Source organism: Bombus flavifrons, unplaced genomic scaffold, assembly GCF_040668555.2.
Source record: "Bombus flavifrons isolate JBK064 unplaced genomic scaffold, iyBomFlav1_principal scaffold0100, whole genome shotgun sequence".
NCBI lineage: Eukaryota > Metazoa > Arthropoda > Insecta > Hymenoptera > Apidae > Bombus > Bombus flavifrons.
In genome coordinates, this window is record NW_027184845.1 from 91,087 (window position 1) to 106,906 (window position 15,820).

At 34.4% G+C, this 15,820-nt stretch overlaps 1 protein-coding gene and 1 long non-coding RNA gene across 2 annotated transcripts in view; one reads left to right on the plus strand and one right to left on the minus strand.

Moving 5' to 3' along the window:
- LOC138189504 (uncharacterized) overlaps window positions 1–14,557 on the plus strand; it is a 78,798-nt gene extending 64,241 nt beyond the window's left edge. Inside the window, exons 2-3 of the long non-coding RNA XR_011176060.1 lie at window positions 14,187–14,276; window positions 14,377–14,557. This is a non-coding gene — a long non-coding RNA (uncharacterized LOC138189504). The remainder of the gene's footprint in view (window positions 1–14,186; window positions 14,277–14,376) is intronic.
- On the minus strand, window positions 9,411–11,439 carry LOC138189505 (uncharacterized). The gene has a single exon (XM_069131523.1). The coding sequence runs from the start codon at window positions 11,403–11,405 to the stop codon at window positions 9,411–9,413; it is 1,995 nt and encodes a 664-aa protein (XP_068987624.1). The 5' UTR covers window positions 11,406–11,439.
- Window positions 14,558–15,820: the final 1,263 nt, after the last annotated feature.

The following is a 15,820-nucleotide window of genomic DNA, read 5'->3' on the forward strand; positions in this document are numbered from 1 at the left end:
AGCGCTCTTTTTACTCCTTTTTACGTGCAGAATGCAATGCACAACCGTTTTAACCGTCGAAACAAGCGGAACAGCTAGCAAATCGCTTTGATTTCGTCGATTTTGATGAAAACTGACCGTCATTTCCTTCCCGTTTGCGATATTTCGACGTTTTAAGCGCACTTTTCTACCATTTCAAAGCTGCAGAATGCTAATACACGCTCAGCTTTCCAGCGTCGAAACAAGCCCAACAGCTCGCAAATCGCTTCGATTTCGTCTATTTTTGATGAAAACTGACCGTCATTTCCTTCCCGTTTGAGATATTTCGATGTTTTAAACGCTCATTTCACTCCTTTTTACGTGCAGAATGCAATGCACAACCGTTTAACCGTCGAAACAAGCGGAAAGAGCTCGCAAATCTCGATGATTTCGTCGATTTTGATGAAAACGGGACCGTCGTTTCCCTGCCCGTTTGAGATATTTTGTCGTTTTTAAGCGCTCTTTTTACTCCTTTTTACGTGCAGAATGTAATAAACAACCGTTTAACCGTCGAAACAAGCGGAACAGCTCGCAAATCTCGATGATTTCGTCGATTTTGATGAAAACTGACCGTCGTTTCCTTCCCGTTTGAGATATTTCGACGTTTAAACGCTCATTTCACTCCTTTTTACGTGCAGAATGCAATGCACCAACCCGATTAACCGTCGAAACAAGCGGAACAGCATGCAAATCTCGATGATTTCATCGATTTTGATGAAAACTGACCGTCATATTTCCTATCCCTTTAACCGTCGAAACAAGCGGAACAGCTCGCAAATCTAGATGATTTCGTCGATTTTGATGAAAACTGATCGTCGTTTCCTTCCCGTTTGAGATATTTCGACGTTTAAGAGCTCATTTCACTCCTTTTTACGTGCAGAATGTAATAAACAACCGTTTAACCGTCGAAACAAGCGGAACAGCTCGCAAATCTCGATGATTTCGTCGATTTTGATGAAAACTGACCGTCGTTTCCTTCCCGTTTGAGATATTTCGACGTTTAAACGCTCATTTCACTCCTTTTTACGTGCAGAATGCAATGCACAACCGATTAACCGTCGAAACAAGCGGAACAGCTCGCAAATCTCGATGATTTCGTCGATTTTGATGAAAACTGACCGTCATTTCCTTCCCGTTTGAGATATTTCGACGTTTAAGCGCTCTTTTTACTCCATTTGAAGTGCAGAATGTAATACACGCCAGTTTCAGTGTAGAAACAAGCCCAACAGCTCGCAAATCGCTTTGATTTCGTCGATTTTGATGAAAACTGACCGTCATTTCCTTCCCGTTTGAGATATTTCGACGTTTAAGCGCTCTTTTTACTCCATTTGAAGTGCAGAATGTAATACACGCCAGTTTCAGTGTAGAAACAAGCCCAACAGCTCGCAAATCGCTTTGATTTCGTCGATTTTGATGAAAACTGACCGTCATTTCCTTCCCGTTTGAGATATTTCGACGTTTAAGCGCTCTTTTTACTCCTTTTTACGTGCAGAATGTAATAAACAACCGTTTAACCGTCGAAACAAGCGGAACAGCTCGCAAATCTCGATGATTTCGTCGATTTTGATGAAAACTGACCGTCATTTCCTTCCCGTTTGAGATATTTCGACGTTTAAACGCTCATTTCACTCCTTTTTACGTGCAGAATGCAATGCACAACCGTTTAACCGTCGAAACAAGCGGAACAGCTCGCAAATCTCGATGATTTCGTCGATTTTGATGAAAACTGACCGTCATTTCCTTCCCGTTTGATATATTTCGACGTTTAAGCGCTCTTTTTACTCCTTTTCAAGTGCAGAATGTAATAAACAACCGTTTAACCGTCGAAACAAGCGGAACAGCTCGCAAATCTCGATGATTTCGTCGATTTTGATGAAAACTGACCGTCATTTCCTTCCCGTTTGAGATATTTCGACGTTTAAGAGCTCATTTCACTCCTTTTTACGTGCAGAATGTAATAAACAACCGTTTAACCGTCGAAACAAGTGGAACAGCTCGCAAATCTCGATGATTTCGTCGATTTTGATGAAAACTGACCGTCATTTCCTTCCCGTTTGAGATATTTCGACGTTTAAACGCTCATTTCACTCCTTTTTACGTGCAGAATGCAATGCACAACCGTTTAACCGTCGAAACAAGCGGAACAGCTCGCAAATCTCGATGATTTCGTCGATTTTGATGAAAACGGACCGTCATTTCCTTCCCGTTTGAGATATTTCGACGTTTAAACGCTCATTTCACTCCTTTTTACGTGCAGAATGCAATGCACAACCGTTTAACCGTCGAAACAAGCGGAACAGCTCGCAAATCTCGATGATTTCGTCGATTTTGATGAAAACGGACCGTCGTTTCCTTCCCGTTTGAGATATTTTGACGTTTAAGCGCTCTTTTTACTCCTTTTTACGTGCAGAATGTAATAAACAACCGTTTAACCGTCGAAACAAGCGGAACAGCTCGCAAATCTCGATGATTTCGTCGATTTTGATGCAAACTGACCGTCATTTCCTTCCCGTTTGAGATATTTCGACGTTTAAGGGCTCGTTTTATACCATTTAACGTGCAGAATGTAATACACGCCAGTTTCATCCTCGAAACAAGCGGAACAGCTCGCAAATCTCGATGATTTCGTCGATTTTGACGAAAACTAACCGTCGTTTCCTTCCCGTTTGAGATATTTCGACGTTTAAGAGCTCGTTTTACTCAATTTAACGTGCAGAATGTAATACAAGCCAGTTTCAGCGTCGAAACAAGCGTAACAGCTCGCAAATCTCGATGATTTCGTCGATTTTGAGGAAAACTAACCGTCGTTTCCTTCCCGTTTGAAATATTTCGACGTTTAAGAGCTCGTTTTACTCCATTTAACATGCAGAATGTAATACACGCCAGTTTCATCCTCGAAACAAGCGTAACAGCTCGCAAATCTCGATGATTTAGTCGATTTTGACGAAAACTAACCGTCGTTACCTTCCCGTTTGAGATATTTCGACGTTTAAGAGCTCGTTTTACTCCATTTAACGTGCAGAATGTAACACACGCCAGTGTTACGTTCCTGTTTGTTTAAACCGTTGAATTCGCAAGATTTTTTTTTTTTTTTATTGTTTTAATTTTAATTAGTTTTTTTGTGTTTGTTTTAATTTATTTTGTTTTGTTTAATTTAATTTAATTTAATTTAGTTCGATTTAGTTGAGTTTCGTCAGGAGGGGAAAATTTACACGATATAATTATATTTAAGATATTGAATCAAGGTTTTCGATTAAAATCTATTTCTAAGTTGAAAGTTTATTGTTACGTACTCGTTTAAAGTCAATTCAAACTTTTGATTTTAATTTAATCTGAAGGGAAAGATTTAAATTTAATTGGCTGTATAAGAAATATTTCTCACACGGTAGTTGCTGCCACCAGAAACAGTCTGAGGACTGTTTCGAATAGAAAAATTCCTTGTACTTATTTTCGAAATAATCTATTGATAAATTAATTACTTATGGATAGCGTTGACTAGTGTTAGGCTACTGATAAAATAATTTCCACGTTTTTCGGCTAACCTGCTATGTGCAGGGATACTCGCACGGGAGAGGATTAAAGTTGGATAAAAATAAGTATTCGATTTGTTCGCACGGAATTTATCTAAACTTCAGTATAGAATTATTTAAAATTATATATATATATATATATATATATGTGTATGTATATATCTGTATGTAGGAATTATTTGAGAGTTCGGTTCAATTTCGTTGTATAGAATTTATTTAAATTTGAATATGGAATTATTCAAGTTGTTATATATATGTATATATATATATATATATATATATATATATATATAGCGTTTTAGGGACGGTAAAACAAGAGTGTTCGCGTTAATGGATTGGTTAAGATTTTGAATTTTCTTCGTTTGATGCAAATTTTATCTTTACGTTTCCTTCTCCTCCTCTCTTAATTTCGCCAATGAATCTATCATTGAACTGGACCTTAGTTCATTTGTTAGAGTGATTTTTTTTTTTTTTTTTTTTTTTTTTTTTTTTTTACCGTTTCGATCTTCTTGCCTTCCGAATTGAGTGTTCACGAGAAAGAGATTTCAATGATCCTCTCTGTGTGGGGTTCGTGTGATTTCGCAAACCTTGCCCAAAGATGGGCAGTATTTTGCCAGCAGTGGGAGGAGGAATGCGAAGATCAATAGATGGTTCGATAGTCGAAACACCGTTATCCACAACCCAACACAGCGAATGATCCTTTGGTTAAGATTCAGAAGGGAATTATTCTATTTTATAATCGTATACAACGATGGCAAGAATGAAAATATCGGTCAATTAGATCTAATTTGATAGTCTTCTCTGCGTAAAACTCGTGTGATTTCGCAAGCCTTGCCCAAAGACGGGCAATGTTTTGCCAACAGTGGGAGGAGGAATGCGAAGATCAATGAGTGTTTCAGTAATTGAAGACACCGTTTTCACAAGCCTACGCAGCGAATGACCCTTTTGTTTATTCTCAAAATTGAAACGAAATTGAATGTATTAATTGATGATAAGTAAATCGGATTCGGTTCCTGGATGTGGCGAAGTTACTAGAGAAGAAGAAAATTTTATAAAAATTGAGACTCTTACCTTGTTCCGTCAGGGGCCATCGGCTCGTAGTAGTCGTCGGTGAAATTTTTTTTTTTTATTTGGTTTAGTTATTCGACTCAGGTATAATTATTATTAGAACTGTAGTTTATTTATTTTTGATTAGAAATACACTCTAAATAAGCTTGCGGCTTATTTATTCGGATAAACGTCGCGGGTATAAATATATTTATTTATGAGGATGTGTTTTTTTTTTTTAAATCTCGCCAATGAAATGAACACTTAAAAAGATTTCTAACTTAATTTGTGACTTAAACTGAGCAATTAATAAGAGACCGTCGAGGTGCAATGCGCGAATGACGACAATATATTGAAAATCTTCTATGTTCCTGCGCTTATTTATAATAACATCCCCCACGGGGTGGCGGTCAACTGGTGGTTCGCTTCCGTGGGAATCGGGATGCTGCAGTTTTGGGGTTCCTGAACTCGTACGTGAGAGAATGCAAATTCTGTAATCGTTGATGTCTCCTTTGCTTCGTTATCTTGTCTTTTAACTTCCAGATTCCCATCGCGGGTACGTGAGAGAATGCAAAAATCCGTATTTCGACTTAGTTCCCATCGGTTCTATTTTCTGCTGAGGTAGCGTCTAGGAGGCTTGGAGCCTTCCATGCTGGTCTAGTCTTTTTCTTGAGAATCTTTATGTTAGTACTGTGGGAATAATTTTTGTTCTTCGGCGCGTGGAAGGGCCGGTGGCTAGAGTCTCATTATTATATCGACACTTGCCCCGGCAACACGCGCGATCCGCCACTCTCCCGCAGCAAGGATTTCTTTTGGTTTATCTTGGGTAAGTTTGGTTTTGATGAATATTTCCATGTTATGGTTGCTTTTGGGATTTAATTTGATTTTCGATTTTTGCTATTTTCATAAACGTAGATTTCGGTGATTTGGACTTTGACGTTTGGACGATGGTTGCGGAGGCAATTTTATCAGAGGTTCTTATGCAGGCTTCTCGAGTGCGTATTTTGTCTTGTTTTTAGTCCGCTTAATTTATCCCGTTTTGTTCCATTAAGCTCTATTTGTATTATTCTAGCGGAAGAGGAAGAGGGATAGCGAAGAATCCATGAGTGATTCGGGAGGACCCAGCAAACGTATGAGGTATTGTGACCAAGTACGAGAACCAAAGTTGTTGGAGGAGTTGCGTGACATCAGTGCTGATTCCTTGGAATCGAGTTCTGACAATTCTGCTGTTGTTGACGAAAGCTTCTTTGATGCGGAAACCGTCATACTCGAGTGGGATTTTCCTCTATTTGAAGTTGTTGATACTGACCGTTGCGCGAAGGTGCGTTTTCCTGATGAAATCCCTGAAGTAGTTCTGGAGGCACATCTTCGCCATCATGCTTCTGGAGAAAGGGGAATTTCCCCTGTCGTACGTTATTGGTGTATGTGTAAGTTTAGCGAGCTTTATCCTGGAGCTCCTTGTCCTGATTTCGATTTAGTATAGTTGCTCTGTATTTGTAGTTTCGCCGTTTAACAATTTCGGTTTTCTTTTATTTTGGTTGTATGTTAAATATATATATATATATACATATATATATATGTTTATATACTTGTTTCATAATTTATTTCTTTTTATGTTTGTTAAGTACGTGTGTATACTTTTATATATTTTATTTTGTATTTCTTTTATAATATATATATATATATTTTTTTACATTTGTGTTTGATAGTGTAGTTATATATTTTATTTTGTATTTCTTTTATAATATATATATATATATATTTTTTTACATTTGTGTTTGATAGTGTAGTTATATATTTTATTTTGTATTTCTTTTATAATATATATATATATATATTTTTTTACATTTGTGTTCGATAATGTAGTTACACATAGGATTTATTCAATTTTGAAAAAATGTTAATTAATCTTAACAATGTGTTTTCACGATTGTTCCTTACGGCTGATTAGGTATTAATTATTACTTATTCTTTCCTTATTACGATCTCCCATTTGTACTAAATATTTATTCTCTTCCTTTTTTTTTCTCTTTTTTTTTTCTTTTCTTTCTTTTTTTTTTTTTTTTTTTTATTGATTGAGAATATAATTTATTTGTAAAGCAAGAAGGTTAATACGCATGTGGATTATCCAAAATGGCCGCCTGTGAATGTCCCTAGCATATAGTGACTTTTGTTAATATCGAATCTATTATTTATTTGTTAATTATTAAAACCCCCTTTTTTATGTTTGACGTGTAGTTGAGGCGAGAATAACATTATTTTGCACTTATTTAATGCGTATAACTATTGCATGTGTTCCGATGCACACGTGTAAGAGCTATGACAATCTAAGATGGCTGTTCGTGAATATCTCCAGTATAGTGACGGGTCTTTGCTTTTATTTAATATTGAAATAATTATTTCTCCGCCTTAATTTTCTTTATTCTAGCGCAGTTAGGATAGTATTGTTTGTGTATTTATAATATATATATATATATATATATACATATATATATACTATATTTATATATTGTGTGTTCATATAATAACATGCGAATAGTATTGTTGTTAAATTTTATAACTCATTAATAGCATTGTTTTATTGTTTTGAGTAGAATGTTCGATAACATAAAGTACACACATATATATAAATATACATATATATTTTTTCTCTCTCTTTTTTTTTTTGTGTAGTTTTCATATAAAATTCTCTGAGGTTATCCGAATGTTAGTTAGTTTAAATAATGTTATGTTGTGTGTTCTACTTCTTTTATGTTCATTTAGATTATTAATAATTTGGCTTAAAATATAGATTTTGTATGTATGCGTGCATGTTTCATGAAATTCTTTACTGAAATGTTGGTTAGTTTTAATTATTTATTTTATGTTTACTAGTTAATTTTGATTTAGTAGAGTAGAACACGCATACACACACATAAGTATATATGTATATATTTCTGATAGTGTGACCTTTCTCTTTTTTTTTGTTAAAAAGAATTCTTTAATTGTGTATTTGAGGTTATATGTCAATTATTTGTTTTTATATATATATATATATCTATATGTTTGTAATGTGACAACGTAGTATTGAAAGTTTACCAGATTATTATGTGTTTGATATGGTTTACATATTTATGCTGTACGCAATTCTCCCAATCGAGGCGGTGTTAATTATTTTTAATCGCTGGATTTGCTAACAAGTAGTTAGTCGGTTAGTTTCAATAGTACTGTATGTTCTATATCTTTTATATTCATTTAGATTATTAATAATTTGGTTTAAAATATAGATTTTGTATGTATGCGTGCATGTTTCATGAAATTCTTTACTGAAATGTTGGCTAGTTTTAATTATTTATTTTATGTTTACTAGTTAATTTTGATTTAGTAGAATAGAACACGCATACACAGACATAAGTATATATATATATATTTCTGATAGTGTGACCTTTCTTTTTTTTTTTGTTAAAAAATTCTTTAATTGTGTATTTGAGGTTATATGTCAATTATTTGTTTTTATATATATATATACCTATATGTTTTGTAATGTGACAACGTAGTATTGAAAGTTTACCAGATTATTATGTGTTTGATATGGTTTACATATTTATGCTGTACGCAATTCTCCCAGTCGAGGCGGTGTTAATTATTTTTAATCGCTGGATTTGCTAACAAGTAGTTAGTTGGTTAGTTTCAATAGTACTATGTGTATGTTCTATATCTTTTATATTAGATTATTAATAGCTTGGTTTAAAATCTAGGTTTTATATATATATATATAGACATGCATGTTTCGTAGTATAGTTTTCATATGTAGTTCTTTACTAGAATGAGCACGAGTTTTGATTATGTATTTTATGTTTACCAGATTGTTAATTTGATTTAATAGTATAGAATGCGCACACATATACATATTTCCGTCAATGTGATTTTTATATAAGTTTTTTTTTTTTTTTTTTTTTAATAGTGTAGTATTGTGTATTTTAGGTTAGGTGTTTATTAGACTGTTAACCATTTGATTTCGTATATGCATATATATTTGAAATTTGATAATTTTGGATTTGTTACATAGTATTGAAAGTTTTATTTCTAATATTTACTAAATTGTTATGTGTTTAACATATATGTATATATTTGTGTATAATACTCCAAGTTGCTGCGATGTTAGTTGTTTTGATCATTTGTTTTGTTAATTAAAAAAAATGTATTCCCGCTGTTTCAATTATTTCCCTTCTGTAGTCATTCTTATTTCTTGATTTACTCGTTTGGTTCGCCACTCGTTTAATTCATTAATTAATTTTTATTTACTGATTTAAATTCTTCTTTTGTATTTCACATATTCCGTCTTCGTTGATTGATTGTAGTATATCTTCTTGTTGCTCCTTTGCGAATTTGTCATATATAATCCTACTTATTCTTGTTTTATTTGATCGGTTCGTATCTAGTCCAGTTTATTAATTGACTTTATTTTATACTGATAGTTATCGGTTAGTTTTTCGAATCGTGGTTTATCCTTTGCCAAGTTATCAAATTCATAGGATATTGGTAGGTTTATTTGATGTTATATACCTATATTTTATTTATTGGTTGATTTATTGAACCATAGGTTTTTAAATATCGTGTCGGTTATTGGTAGATTTATTTAGTGTTATGTGCATATATTTATTTATTGGTTGATTTTATTCTACATATTTTGTGTTTCGTATATATTCATCCCTATAGTTAGTCTATAGTCGCCCTTATTCGTTAATCTTTTATTTTGTTTTGCAGTAGCGTGTGTTCCTTGGTCTATTCAAATTTTACTCGCGCTGATTTCCGTATAGTAGCTTTGTATTTTCGTTACGGCACGTGCGGAGCGCGGGACGTGACACCCCCGCCCTTGGAGTTCAAATTTCCGGAGGAAATTTGACTGATGGTGTCTTTGAGTTCGCTCAAGGCGAACGTAGATGCTGTTGGTTGTTGGGTGACTGTTGGTGTTATTGATATTCCTTGAGGTTGTGTCGCTGGATCGTCGACATTTCGTCTTCTTTTGAGGTATAGTAGCAGGTGTGTGACTGACCCGCATATTGCTCCTAGTAGGGCGATTCCACATCCGTAAGTCTCGCGTAACTGGTATCCGTGTATAGTTATGTCTACTATTGTCTTGATTAGTTTAAATATTACAATTATTCCAAATATTGCTGCACTGATCGTTCCAAATTCCATGAAACCAGACCATAATTTCGATGCGGTATTTTTTGCTATTGTCGTTAATGTGTTTTCGTCCATGACTCCCAGGATGCTTACCGTTCCAGGGACGATTGATTTTCCTGTCGCCCCTCTGGCCAGTGTGTTTAAGACTGCTGTTTTTTCTGCCGGGAACATGACGTGGTCTCGAAGTGTATCCAGGTCCTTTTGGGTGTATATCCCGCTTGTGGCCAATGATGATGGTGCTGAATATTGCCATGTTTGGCGTACGTCTGGGTGGAGTTCTTGTGGTGCGATTGCTTCCATCGGTTTTGGTAGGAATTTGTGCCAAAGTCCGTCGATATTGTATAATGTGGGTAGTATTGCACTACATTCCCTATGGTTTCCATGTTGAGTTAGGATGTGTGTCTTTGGTGTTAAAAATGCGGTACGATTTCCTTGCCAAACCGGTAGCTCCGAATAGCATTCCGTTGTGTGTCGTATTTTTACTTGCACGGGAATGCATTTGACTATATGGACCGCTTCTCCAGCAATCAAGGCCATGTGTCCCGGGGTTTTAGTTACTGTATATGCGAACTCATCGGGTAATAGGATTGCTAAACTTAAAGCGTTTTCTATTAACTTCTTTTCCGTGGTGCATCGTTGTGTCAGTACATCATGGTATAGTGCCGTCATTTGTCTTTTAATATGTTTTTCTACATAAACGAATTTAGAGTTAACGTAGGTGAATATATCCAGATTTTCAACTGCTGTCTTGCTTTTGGATATGAACGTATTCCCTTTTGTTGTTTCCAACAGGAACAATTTTGGGTGTTCTGTCGATAGTAAGGTGTATCCGCACAGGGGTTGTTCTCCGGTTTTAGTCAGTGCAAAGGTTACTTCTTGTGTTGTCAATGCATAAACTGGTTGTGCTGGTTCCCTGTTGGTTCTTATTTCCTGAATCTTTGTAGCAATTCCTTCATATAGCACATCGTATTGATCAAATTTGCATGGTGAGGGCGGTTGTGGTTGCCAATAAGTGTACCCGTCCTCAGCGTCTAGGCAGTTTCCTTCGCTGAAGGTACATACTGTTCCTGATTTCAGTATAATTTTATTTGCTTCAATACGTACTGGCACGACTCCTGATCTTAAACTTATCCTCACTGTGGCTTGTACGACTACCCTTTCCCAGCTCCCGTATGGGTCTACGTACTGTGTTCCCTGGCAGCTGCCGTCGTTTGTTAGCTTGCCGGCTAGGATAAGCGACTGCGTTTCCGTTGCATTATCCTTTAAGCCTACTATGAGGTTTTGTGGTCCGAGTGAAAACGTGCCGTCCTGGTGCATTCTTGCACATTGTTGGGCAGTTGTTTCCTGAAGGTATTCGGCGAATCCATTATGCACTGCCGACGTGTGGGAGTGCATGCCACAGTAATGTATAATTCGAGTTATTTGCACCTTGCATTGCCTTACACTGGTAAATTCGAATTCTGAGAGTTGCAGTAGTTGAATATAAATATCTTGGGTTTCTGTCGTTGCAGGTTGTATGCTGCAGTCCCCGATGGAGTTTAAAGAGATGGTGGTAACGTTGAGGTGGTTGCCATTGCAGTCGTATCCTACCAGGCCATATGTTATTTTGATGAGGGTAAGTACGATGACCAGGTGATTCATCTTCCTATTAACAGTTTATTAAATTGTTTCTTACTCTTGAGTTTTCAGAAATAAGAATAACCTTTTAATATATATATATATATATATATGTGTGTAAAGAAAGGAAATTATATTTATACATTTTCTCTTTTCCCTTTCTTCCTTTTCCCCCTTTTTTCTATAACTTTGTTCTATTTTAGGTTTGATGTACATGCTGTCAGTGAAAATAATTTTATGAAGGCTACGTGAGTTATAATTATATACATATATGCGTACGTTTTGATGAGTAATATAAATGGGATTTATTTTATCGTTATAAATGTGTATAAGTATGTATTATTAATAGGTAGAAGTGTCACAAGTGTAGCTTGTTTTCGTATATATATATATGTGTGTGTGTATAAATATGACAATTTATTTTATAAGTCACTTGCATTGTCAATGGAAGTGAGTGTTACAAATATCATCTACTTTAAAACATGCGTGTATATATATTAGTAAACATGAATAAAAATTATATGTATAGTTATTAATGTTGTTTGTTTACAGGTGGATTTAAGTATTTCCTTTCGTGCACAGCACACAAGTACGTTATATTTCGGTGGTGCGGAGTATCCTTCCTTGAACTAAAAATTCTCTTTCAAGGTGAGTCAGATTATAGTAGACCATCATGCATTGGAGGCATGATGTAGCGGGTTGTACGTCTGCTATGTTTATACCGCACATGGTGCAGCGTGATATTTGTGTTCTTAAAGGTACTCCGCATAGAAAATGGATGGGCGGCTCTTCACACAGGTCCTGGTCGTCCGGATCCAGGCCGTCGAAACAGTCTTGGCAAAAATAGCCGGTATCATAATTGTTAACGGGACATAACAACTGAACACAGAGGCAGGACTCAACCTCCTCTGTCACTTCCAGATCGAATGCGAGCTCGGGTCCGTCTGGATTTTCTATGTCAGAATTGATGAGTTCGCCACTCGTTCTGTACATACATACAAAAACAATTAATATATATATTTTTATTATATTTTTTTTTTATTTATTTTATTTTTATTTTTATATGTTTCGTTCGGATCCGTCCCTTTATATGAATATTGTATCCCTGTATATAATATAATATATATGTAATATGTTATGAATATGTTAGTTATTATTTATTATTTCCCCTTTTTTTTCTCTCTTTTTTTTTTTTTTTTTTTCTTACTCTCCTCTCTTCTTTTTTTTTTTATTTAGTACCTAACATAACTATCATGATCCTACATTACATTGTATTGGTTATTATTCGTGTTGAGGTGTGTGTGTGTGGGGTGTGCGCGACGTATTTTTTTTTTTTTCAACATGGTCGCTCGCGTGTATCTCTGGTATGGTGTTGTTTTAATGTCAACAGTAATGTATTATTGAAATAACTGGTTATGATTTTATTTAGTAGTGTTTTGTAATGTTGTTTTGTGTTTCATGGTATTGTGCGTGTAGATACCGCGTGTTACTTTAATGTAATAACATGGGTTATATTGTTGTCGAATTTCAATGGTCATCGTTTTGATTATACGTGACTTGCGTTTATATAAGTCTCGTTTAATTTAGTTAGTATTTTGTGTATTGTGTTACCAGTCGCTTTCATGTACTATAACTTTATTCCTTGGTACTAAGTTCAGTCATGACTTGTTAATATTTAGTTAGTCTATCGTGATTAGTTTCTAACCTATTTCTGTGTTTATTAACCTTTCTTATTTCCCTATTAATTTTATTATTGCTTATGTTTGCTATTGTTATTATTTTATGTTTGATATGAATTAGTTCCTTTATTAGTGATTAAGTCGTATTTGTTAGATTAACATTGTTTGTAAAAAAAAAATTTCTTTTTAGATTTTTGATGCTGCGTTGCTTACCTGGATCATTCTCACATCATCATCAGATTCTTCGGTATTACCTTGGATACTTACTATGGTTGCCTTCAATCATCCTATGTCTGCGATCATAAAGGTACTGTTTAATTTATTAATTCAATATGTGTATGATATATTGTGTGAGCGACCGCTATTGTGTATTACAAAATATGCTTCTACATGTTAGATATAATAGTTAATACAATATACTATCCTTTACTCTGGTTCTATCTATTACTAGCTTCCAATTAATCTATCTTAATTATCTTCCTAACCACTTTCTATACTTATCAACTATTTCATTTCTTCTTATTAATTTGTGAAATTCATGCTTGTGCGCTTCTTGTATGGTGTTTGATTGTTCATGAGGTAAGTTGCACCTTCACTGTTTTAAATATTCGTTGAACTATTACTTTTCATATTCAAACAATAATTGGAGCACTTGTAGTAATCTTTCCCCCCTTTTTTTTTCAGGTTACCTGTTATCTGTGCCATTCGACGAACAGTGTCACGCTTTCATAGTCTTGCTATGACGTTTAGTAGTGTTGCATCTTGTATTAAGGCGATCGAAGTTAATCCATTTATTTACTTTCAGCTGGCTGTCGTACATGGTGTTCCGCAAACGGGGATCCATGGCCTATTTTGCACGTAAATCTTTTGTATAGCGATTACTTGTTCGCAAGGTGACTTTCACTTTCACTATTTTAGTTATTCATTGAATTAACACATTTTATATTCAGACAATAATCGGAGCACACTTAATAGTTTTCTTTTTCCCTTTTAGGTTTTCACTATCTGTATTATTCGACGAACAGTGTCACTCTTCCTTCTGATTTGATCACAATATTGTTATAACATTTAGTAATATTGTATTTTGCATTGAAACACTTGAAGTTAATTCATTCATTTATTTCAGCTGGCTGTCGTACATTGTATTCCGCAAACAGGGATCCATAACCTATATTTGCACATACACTTTCTTGTATGATGATTACTTGTTCACAATGTAAACTTCACTTTCGCTGTTTTAATTATTCATTGAATTAACACATTTTATATCCAAACAATAATCGGAGCACACTTAATAATTTTCTTTTTCTTTTTAGGTTTCCACTATCTGTATTATTCGACGAACAGAGTCACACTTGCTTTTGTTTTAACCACAATATAATTATGACATTTAGTAATCTTGTATTTTGCACTGAAACAATTGAAACTAATTTATTCACTTATTTTAGGTAGTTGTCGTACATTACGTTCCACAAATAAAGATTCACAACCTATACTTGCACGTACACCTTTCTTGCATGTTGATTACTTATTCACAAGGTAACTTTCACTTTCACTATTTTAATTATTCATTGAATTCACACATTTTATATTCAAACAATAATCGGAGCACACTTAATAATTTTCTTTTTCCTTTTTAGGTTTCCACTATCTGTATTATTCGACGAACAGAGTCACACTTGCTTTTGTTTTAACCACAATATAATTATGACATTTAGTAATCTTGTATTTTGCACTGAAACAATTGAAACTAATTTATTCACTTATTTTAGGTAGTTGTCGTACATTACGTTCCACAAATAAAGATTCACAACCTATACTTGCACGTACACCTTTCTTGCATGTTGATTACTTATTCACAAGGTAACTTTCACTTTCACTATTTTAATTATTCATTGAATTCACACATTTTATATTCAAACAATAATCGGAGCACACTTAATAATTTTCTTTTTCCTTTTTAGGTTTCCACTATCTGTATTATTCGACGAACAGAGTCACACTTGCTTTTGTTTTAACCACAATATAATTATGACATTTAGTAATCTTGTATTTTGCACTGAAACAATTGAAACTAATTTATTCACTTATTTTAGGTAGTTGTCGTACATTACGTTCCACAAATAAAGATTCACAACCTATACTTGCACGTACACCTTTCTTGCATGTTGATTACTTATTCACAAGGTAACTTTCACTTTCACTATTTTAATTATTCATTGAATTCACACATTTTATATTCAAACAATAATCGGAGCACACTTAATAATTTTTCTCTCTCTCTTTTTTTTTTTTTATATATATATTTTTTCTCTCTCTTTTTTTTTTTTTTTTTTTTTTTTTTTTTTTTTTTTTTTAGGTTTCCACTATTTGTATTATTCAACGAGCAGCACTACAGTATACAATATTGTACTATTTTGCCCACTGAAATCGTTTTGTCTATTGTTTACTTCGGTTATGCGCTAGTTTTAACTTGTTTAGGTGCACTGTTCGCGGAATCCCTTTTACTTCAATCTTGACGTTTTGGTTTTGCAAGATTTCTAGCACTTTATGTGGTCCAGTATATTGATCGGAGAATTTTCCTTTACTAGGTTCTTTTAATAGATATACTGAATCCCCTACTTTAAAATTTTGAGGGTTGATTCGTCGGTCGTAGTATTCTTTTGATTTTAGTTTAGATTTTATCAAATTTTCCCTTGCTATTCGTTGTACCGTGTTAATTTTATCGAACAGATCTCCGAGGTATTCTGCGTATGTTGG

What these genes read in the sequence shown, in the direction of transcription:
- LOC138189505 (XM_069131523.1), bottom strand. Translation starts at nt 11,405, where the DNA reads ATGAATCACCTGGTCATCGTACTTACCCTCATCAAAATAACATATGGC.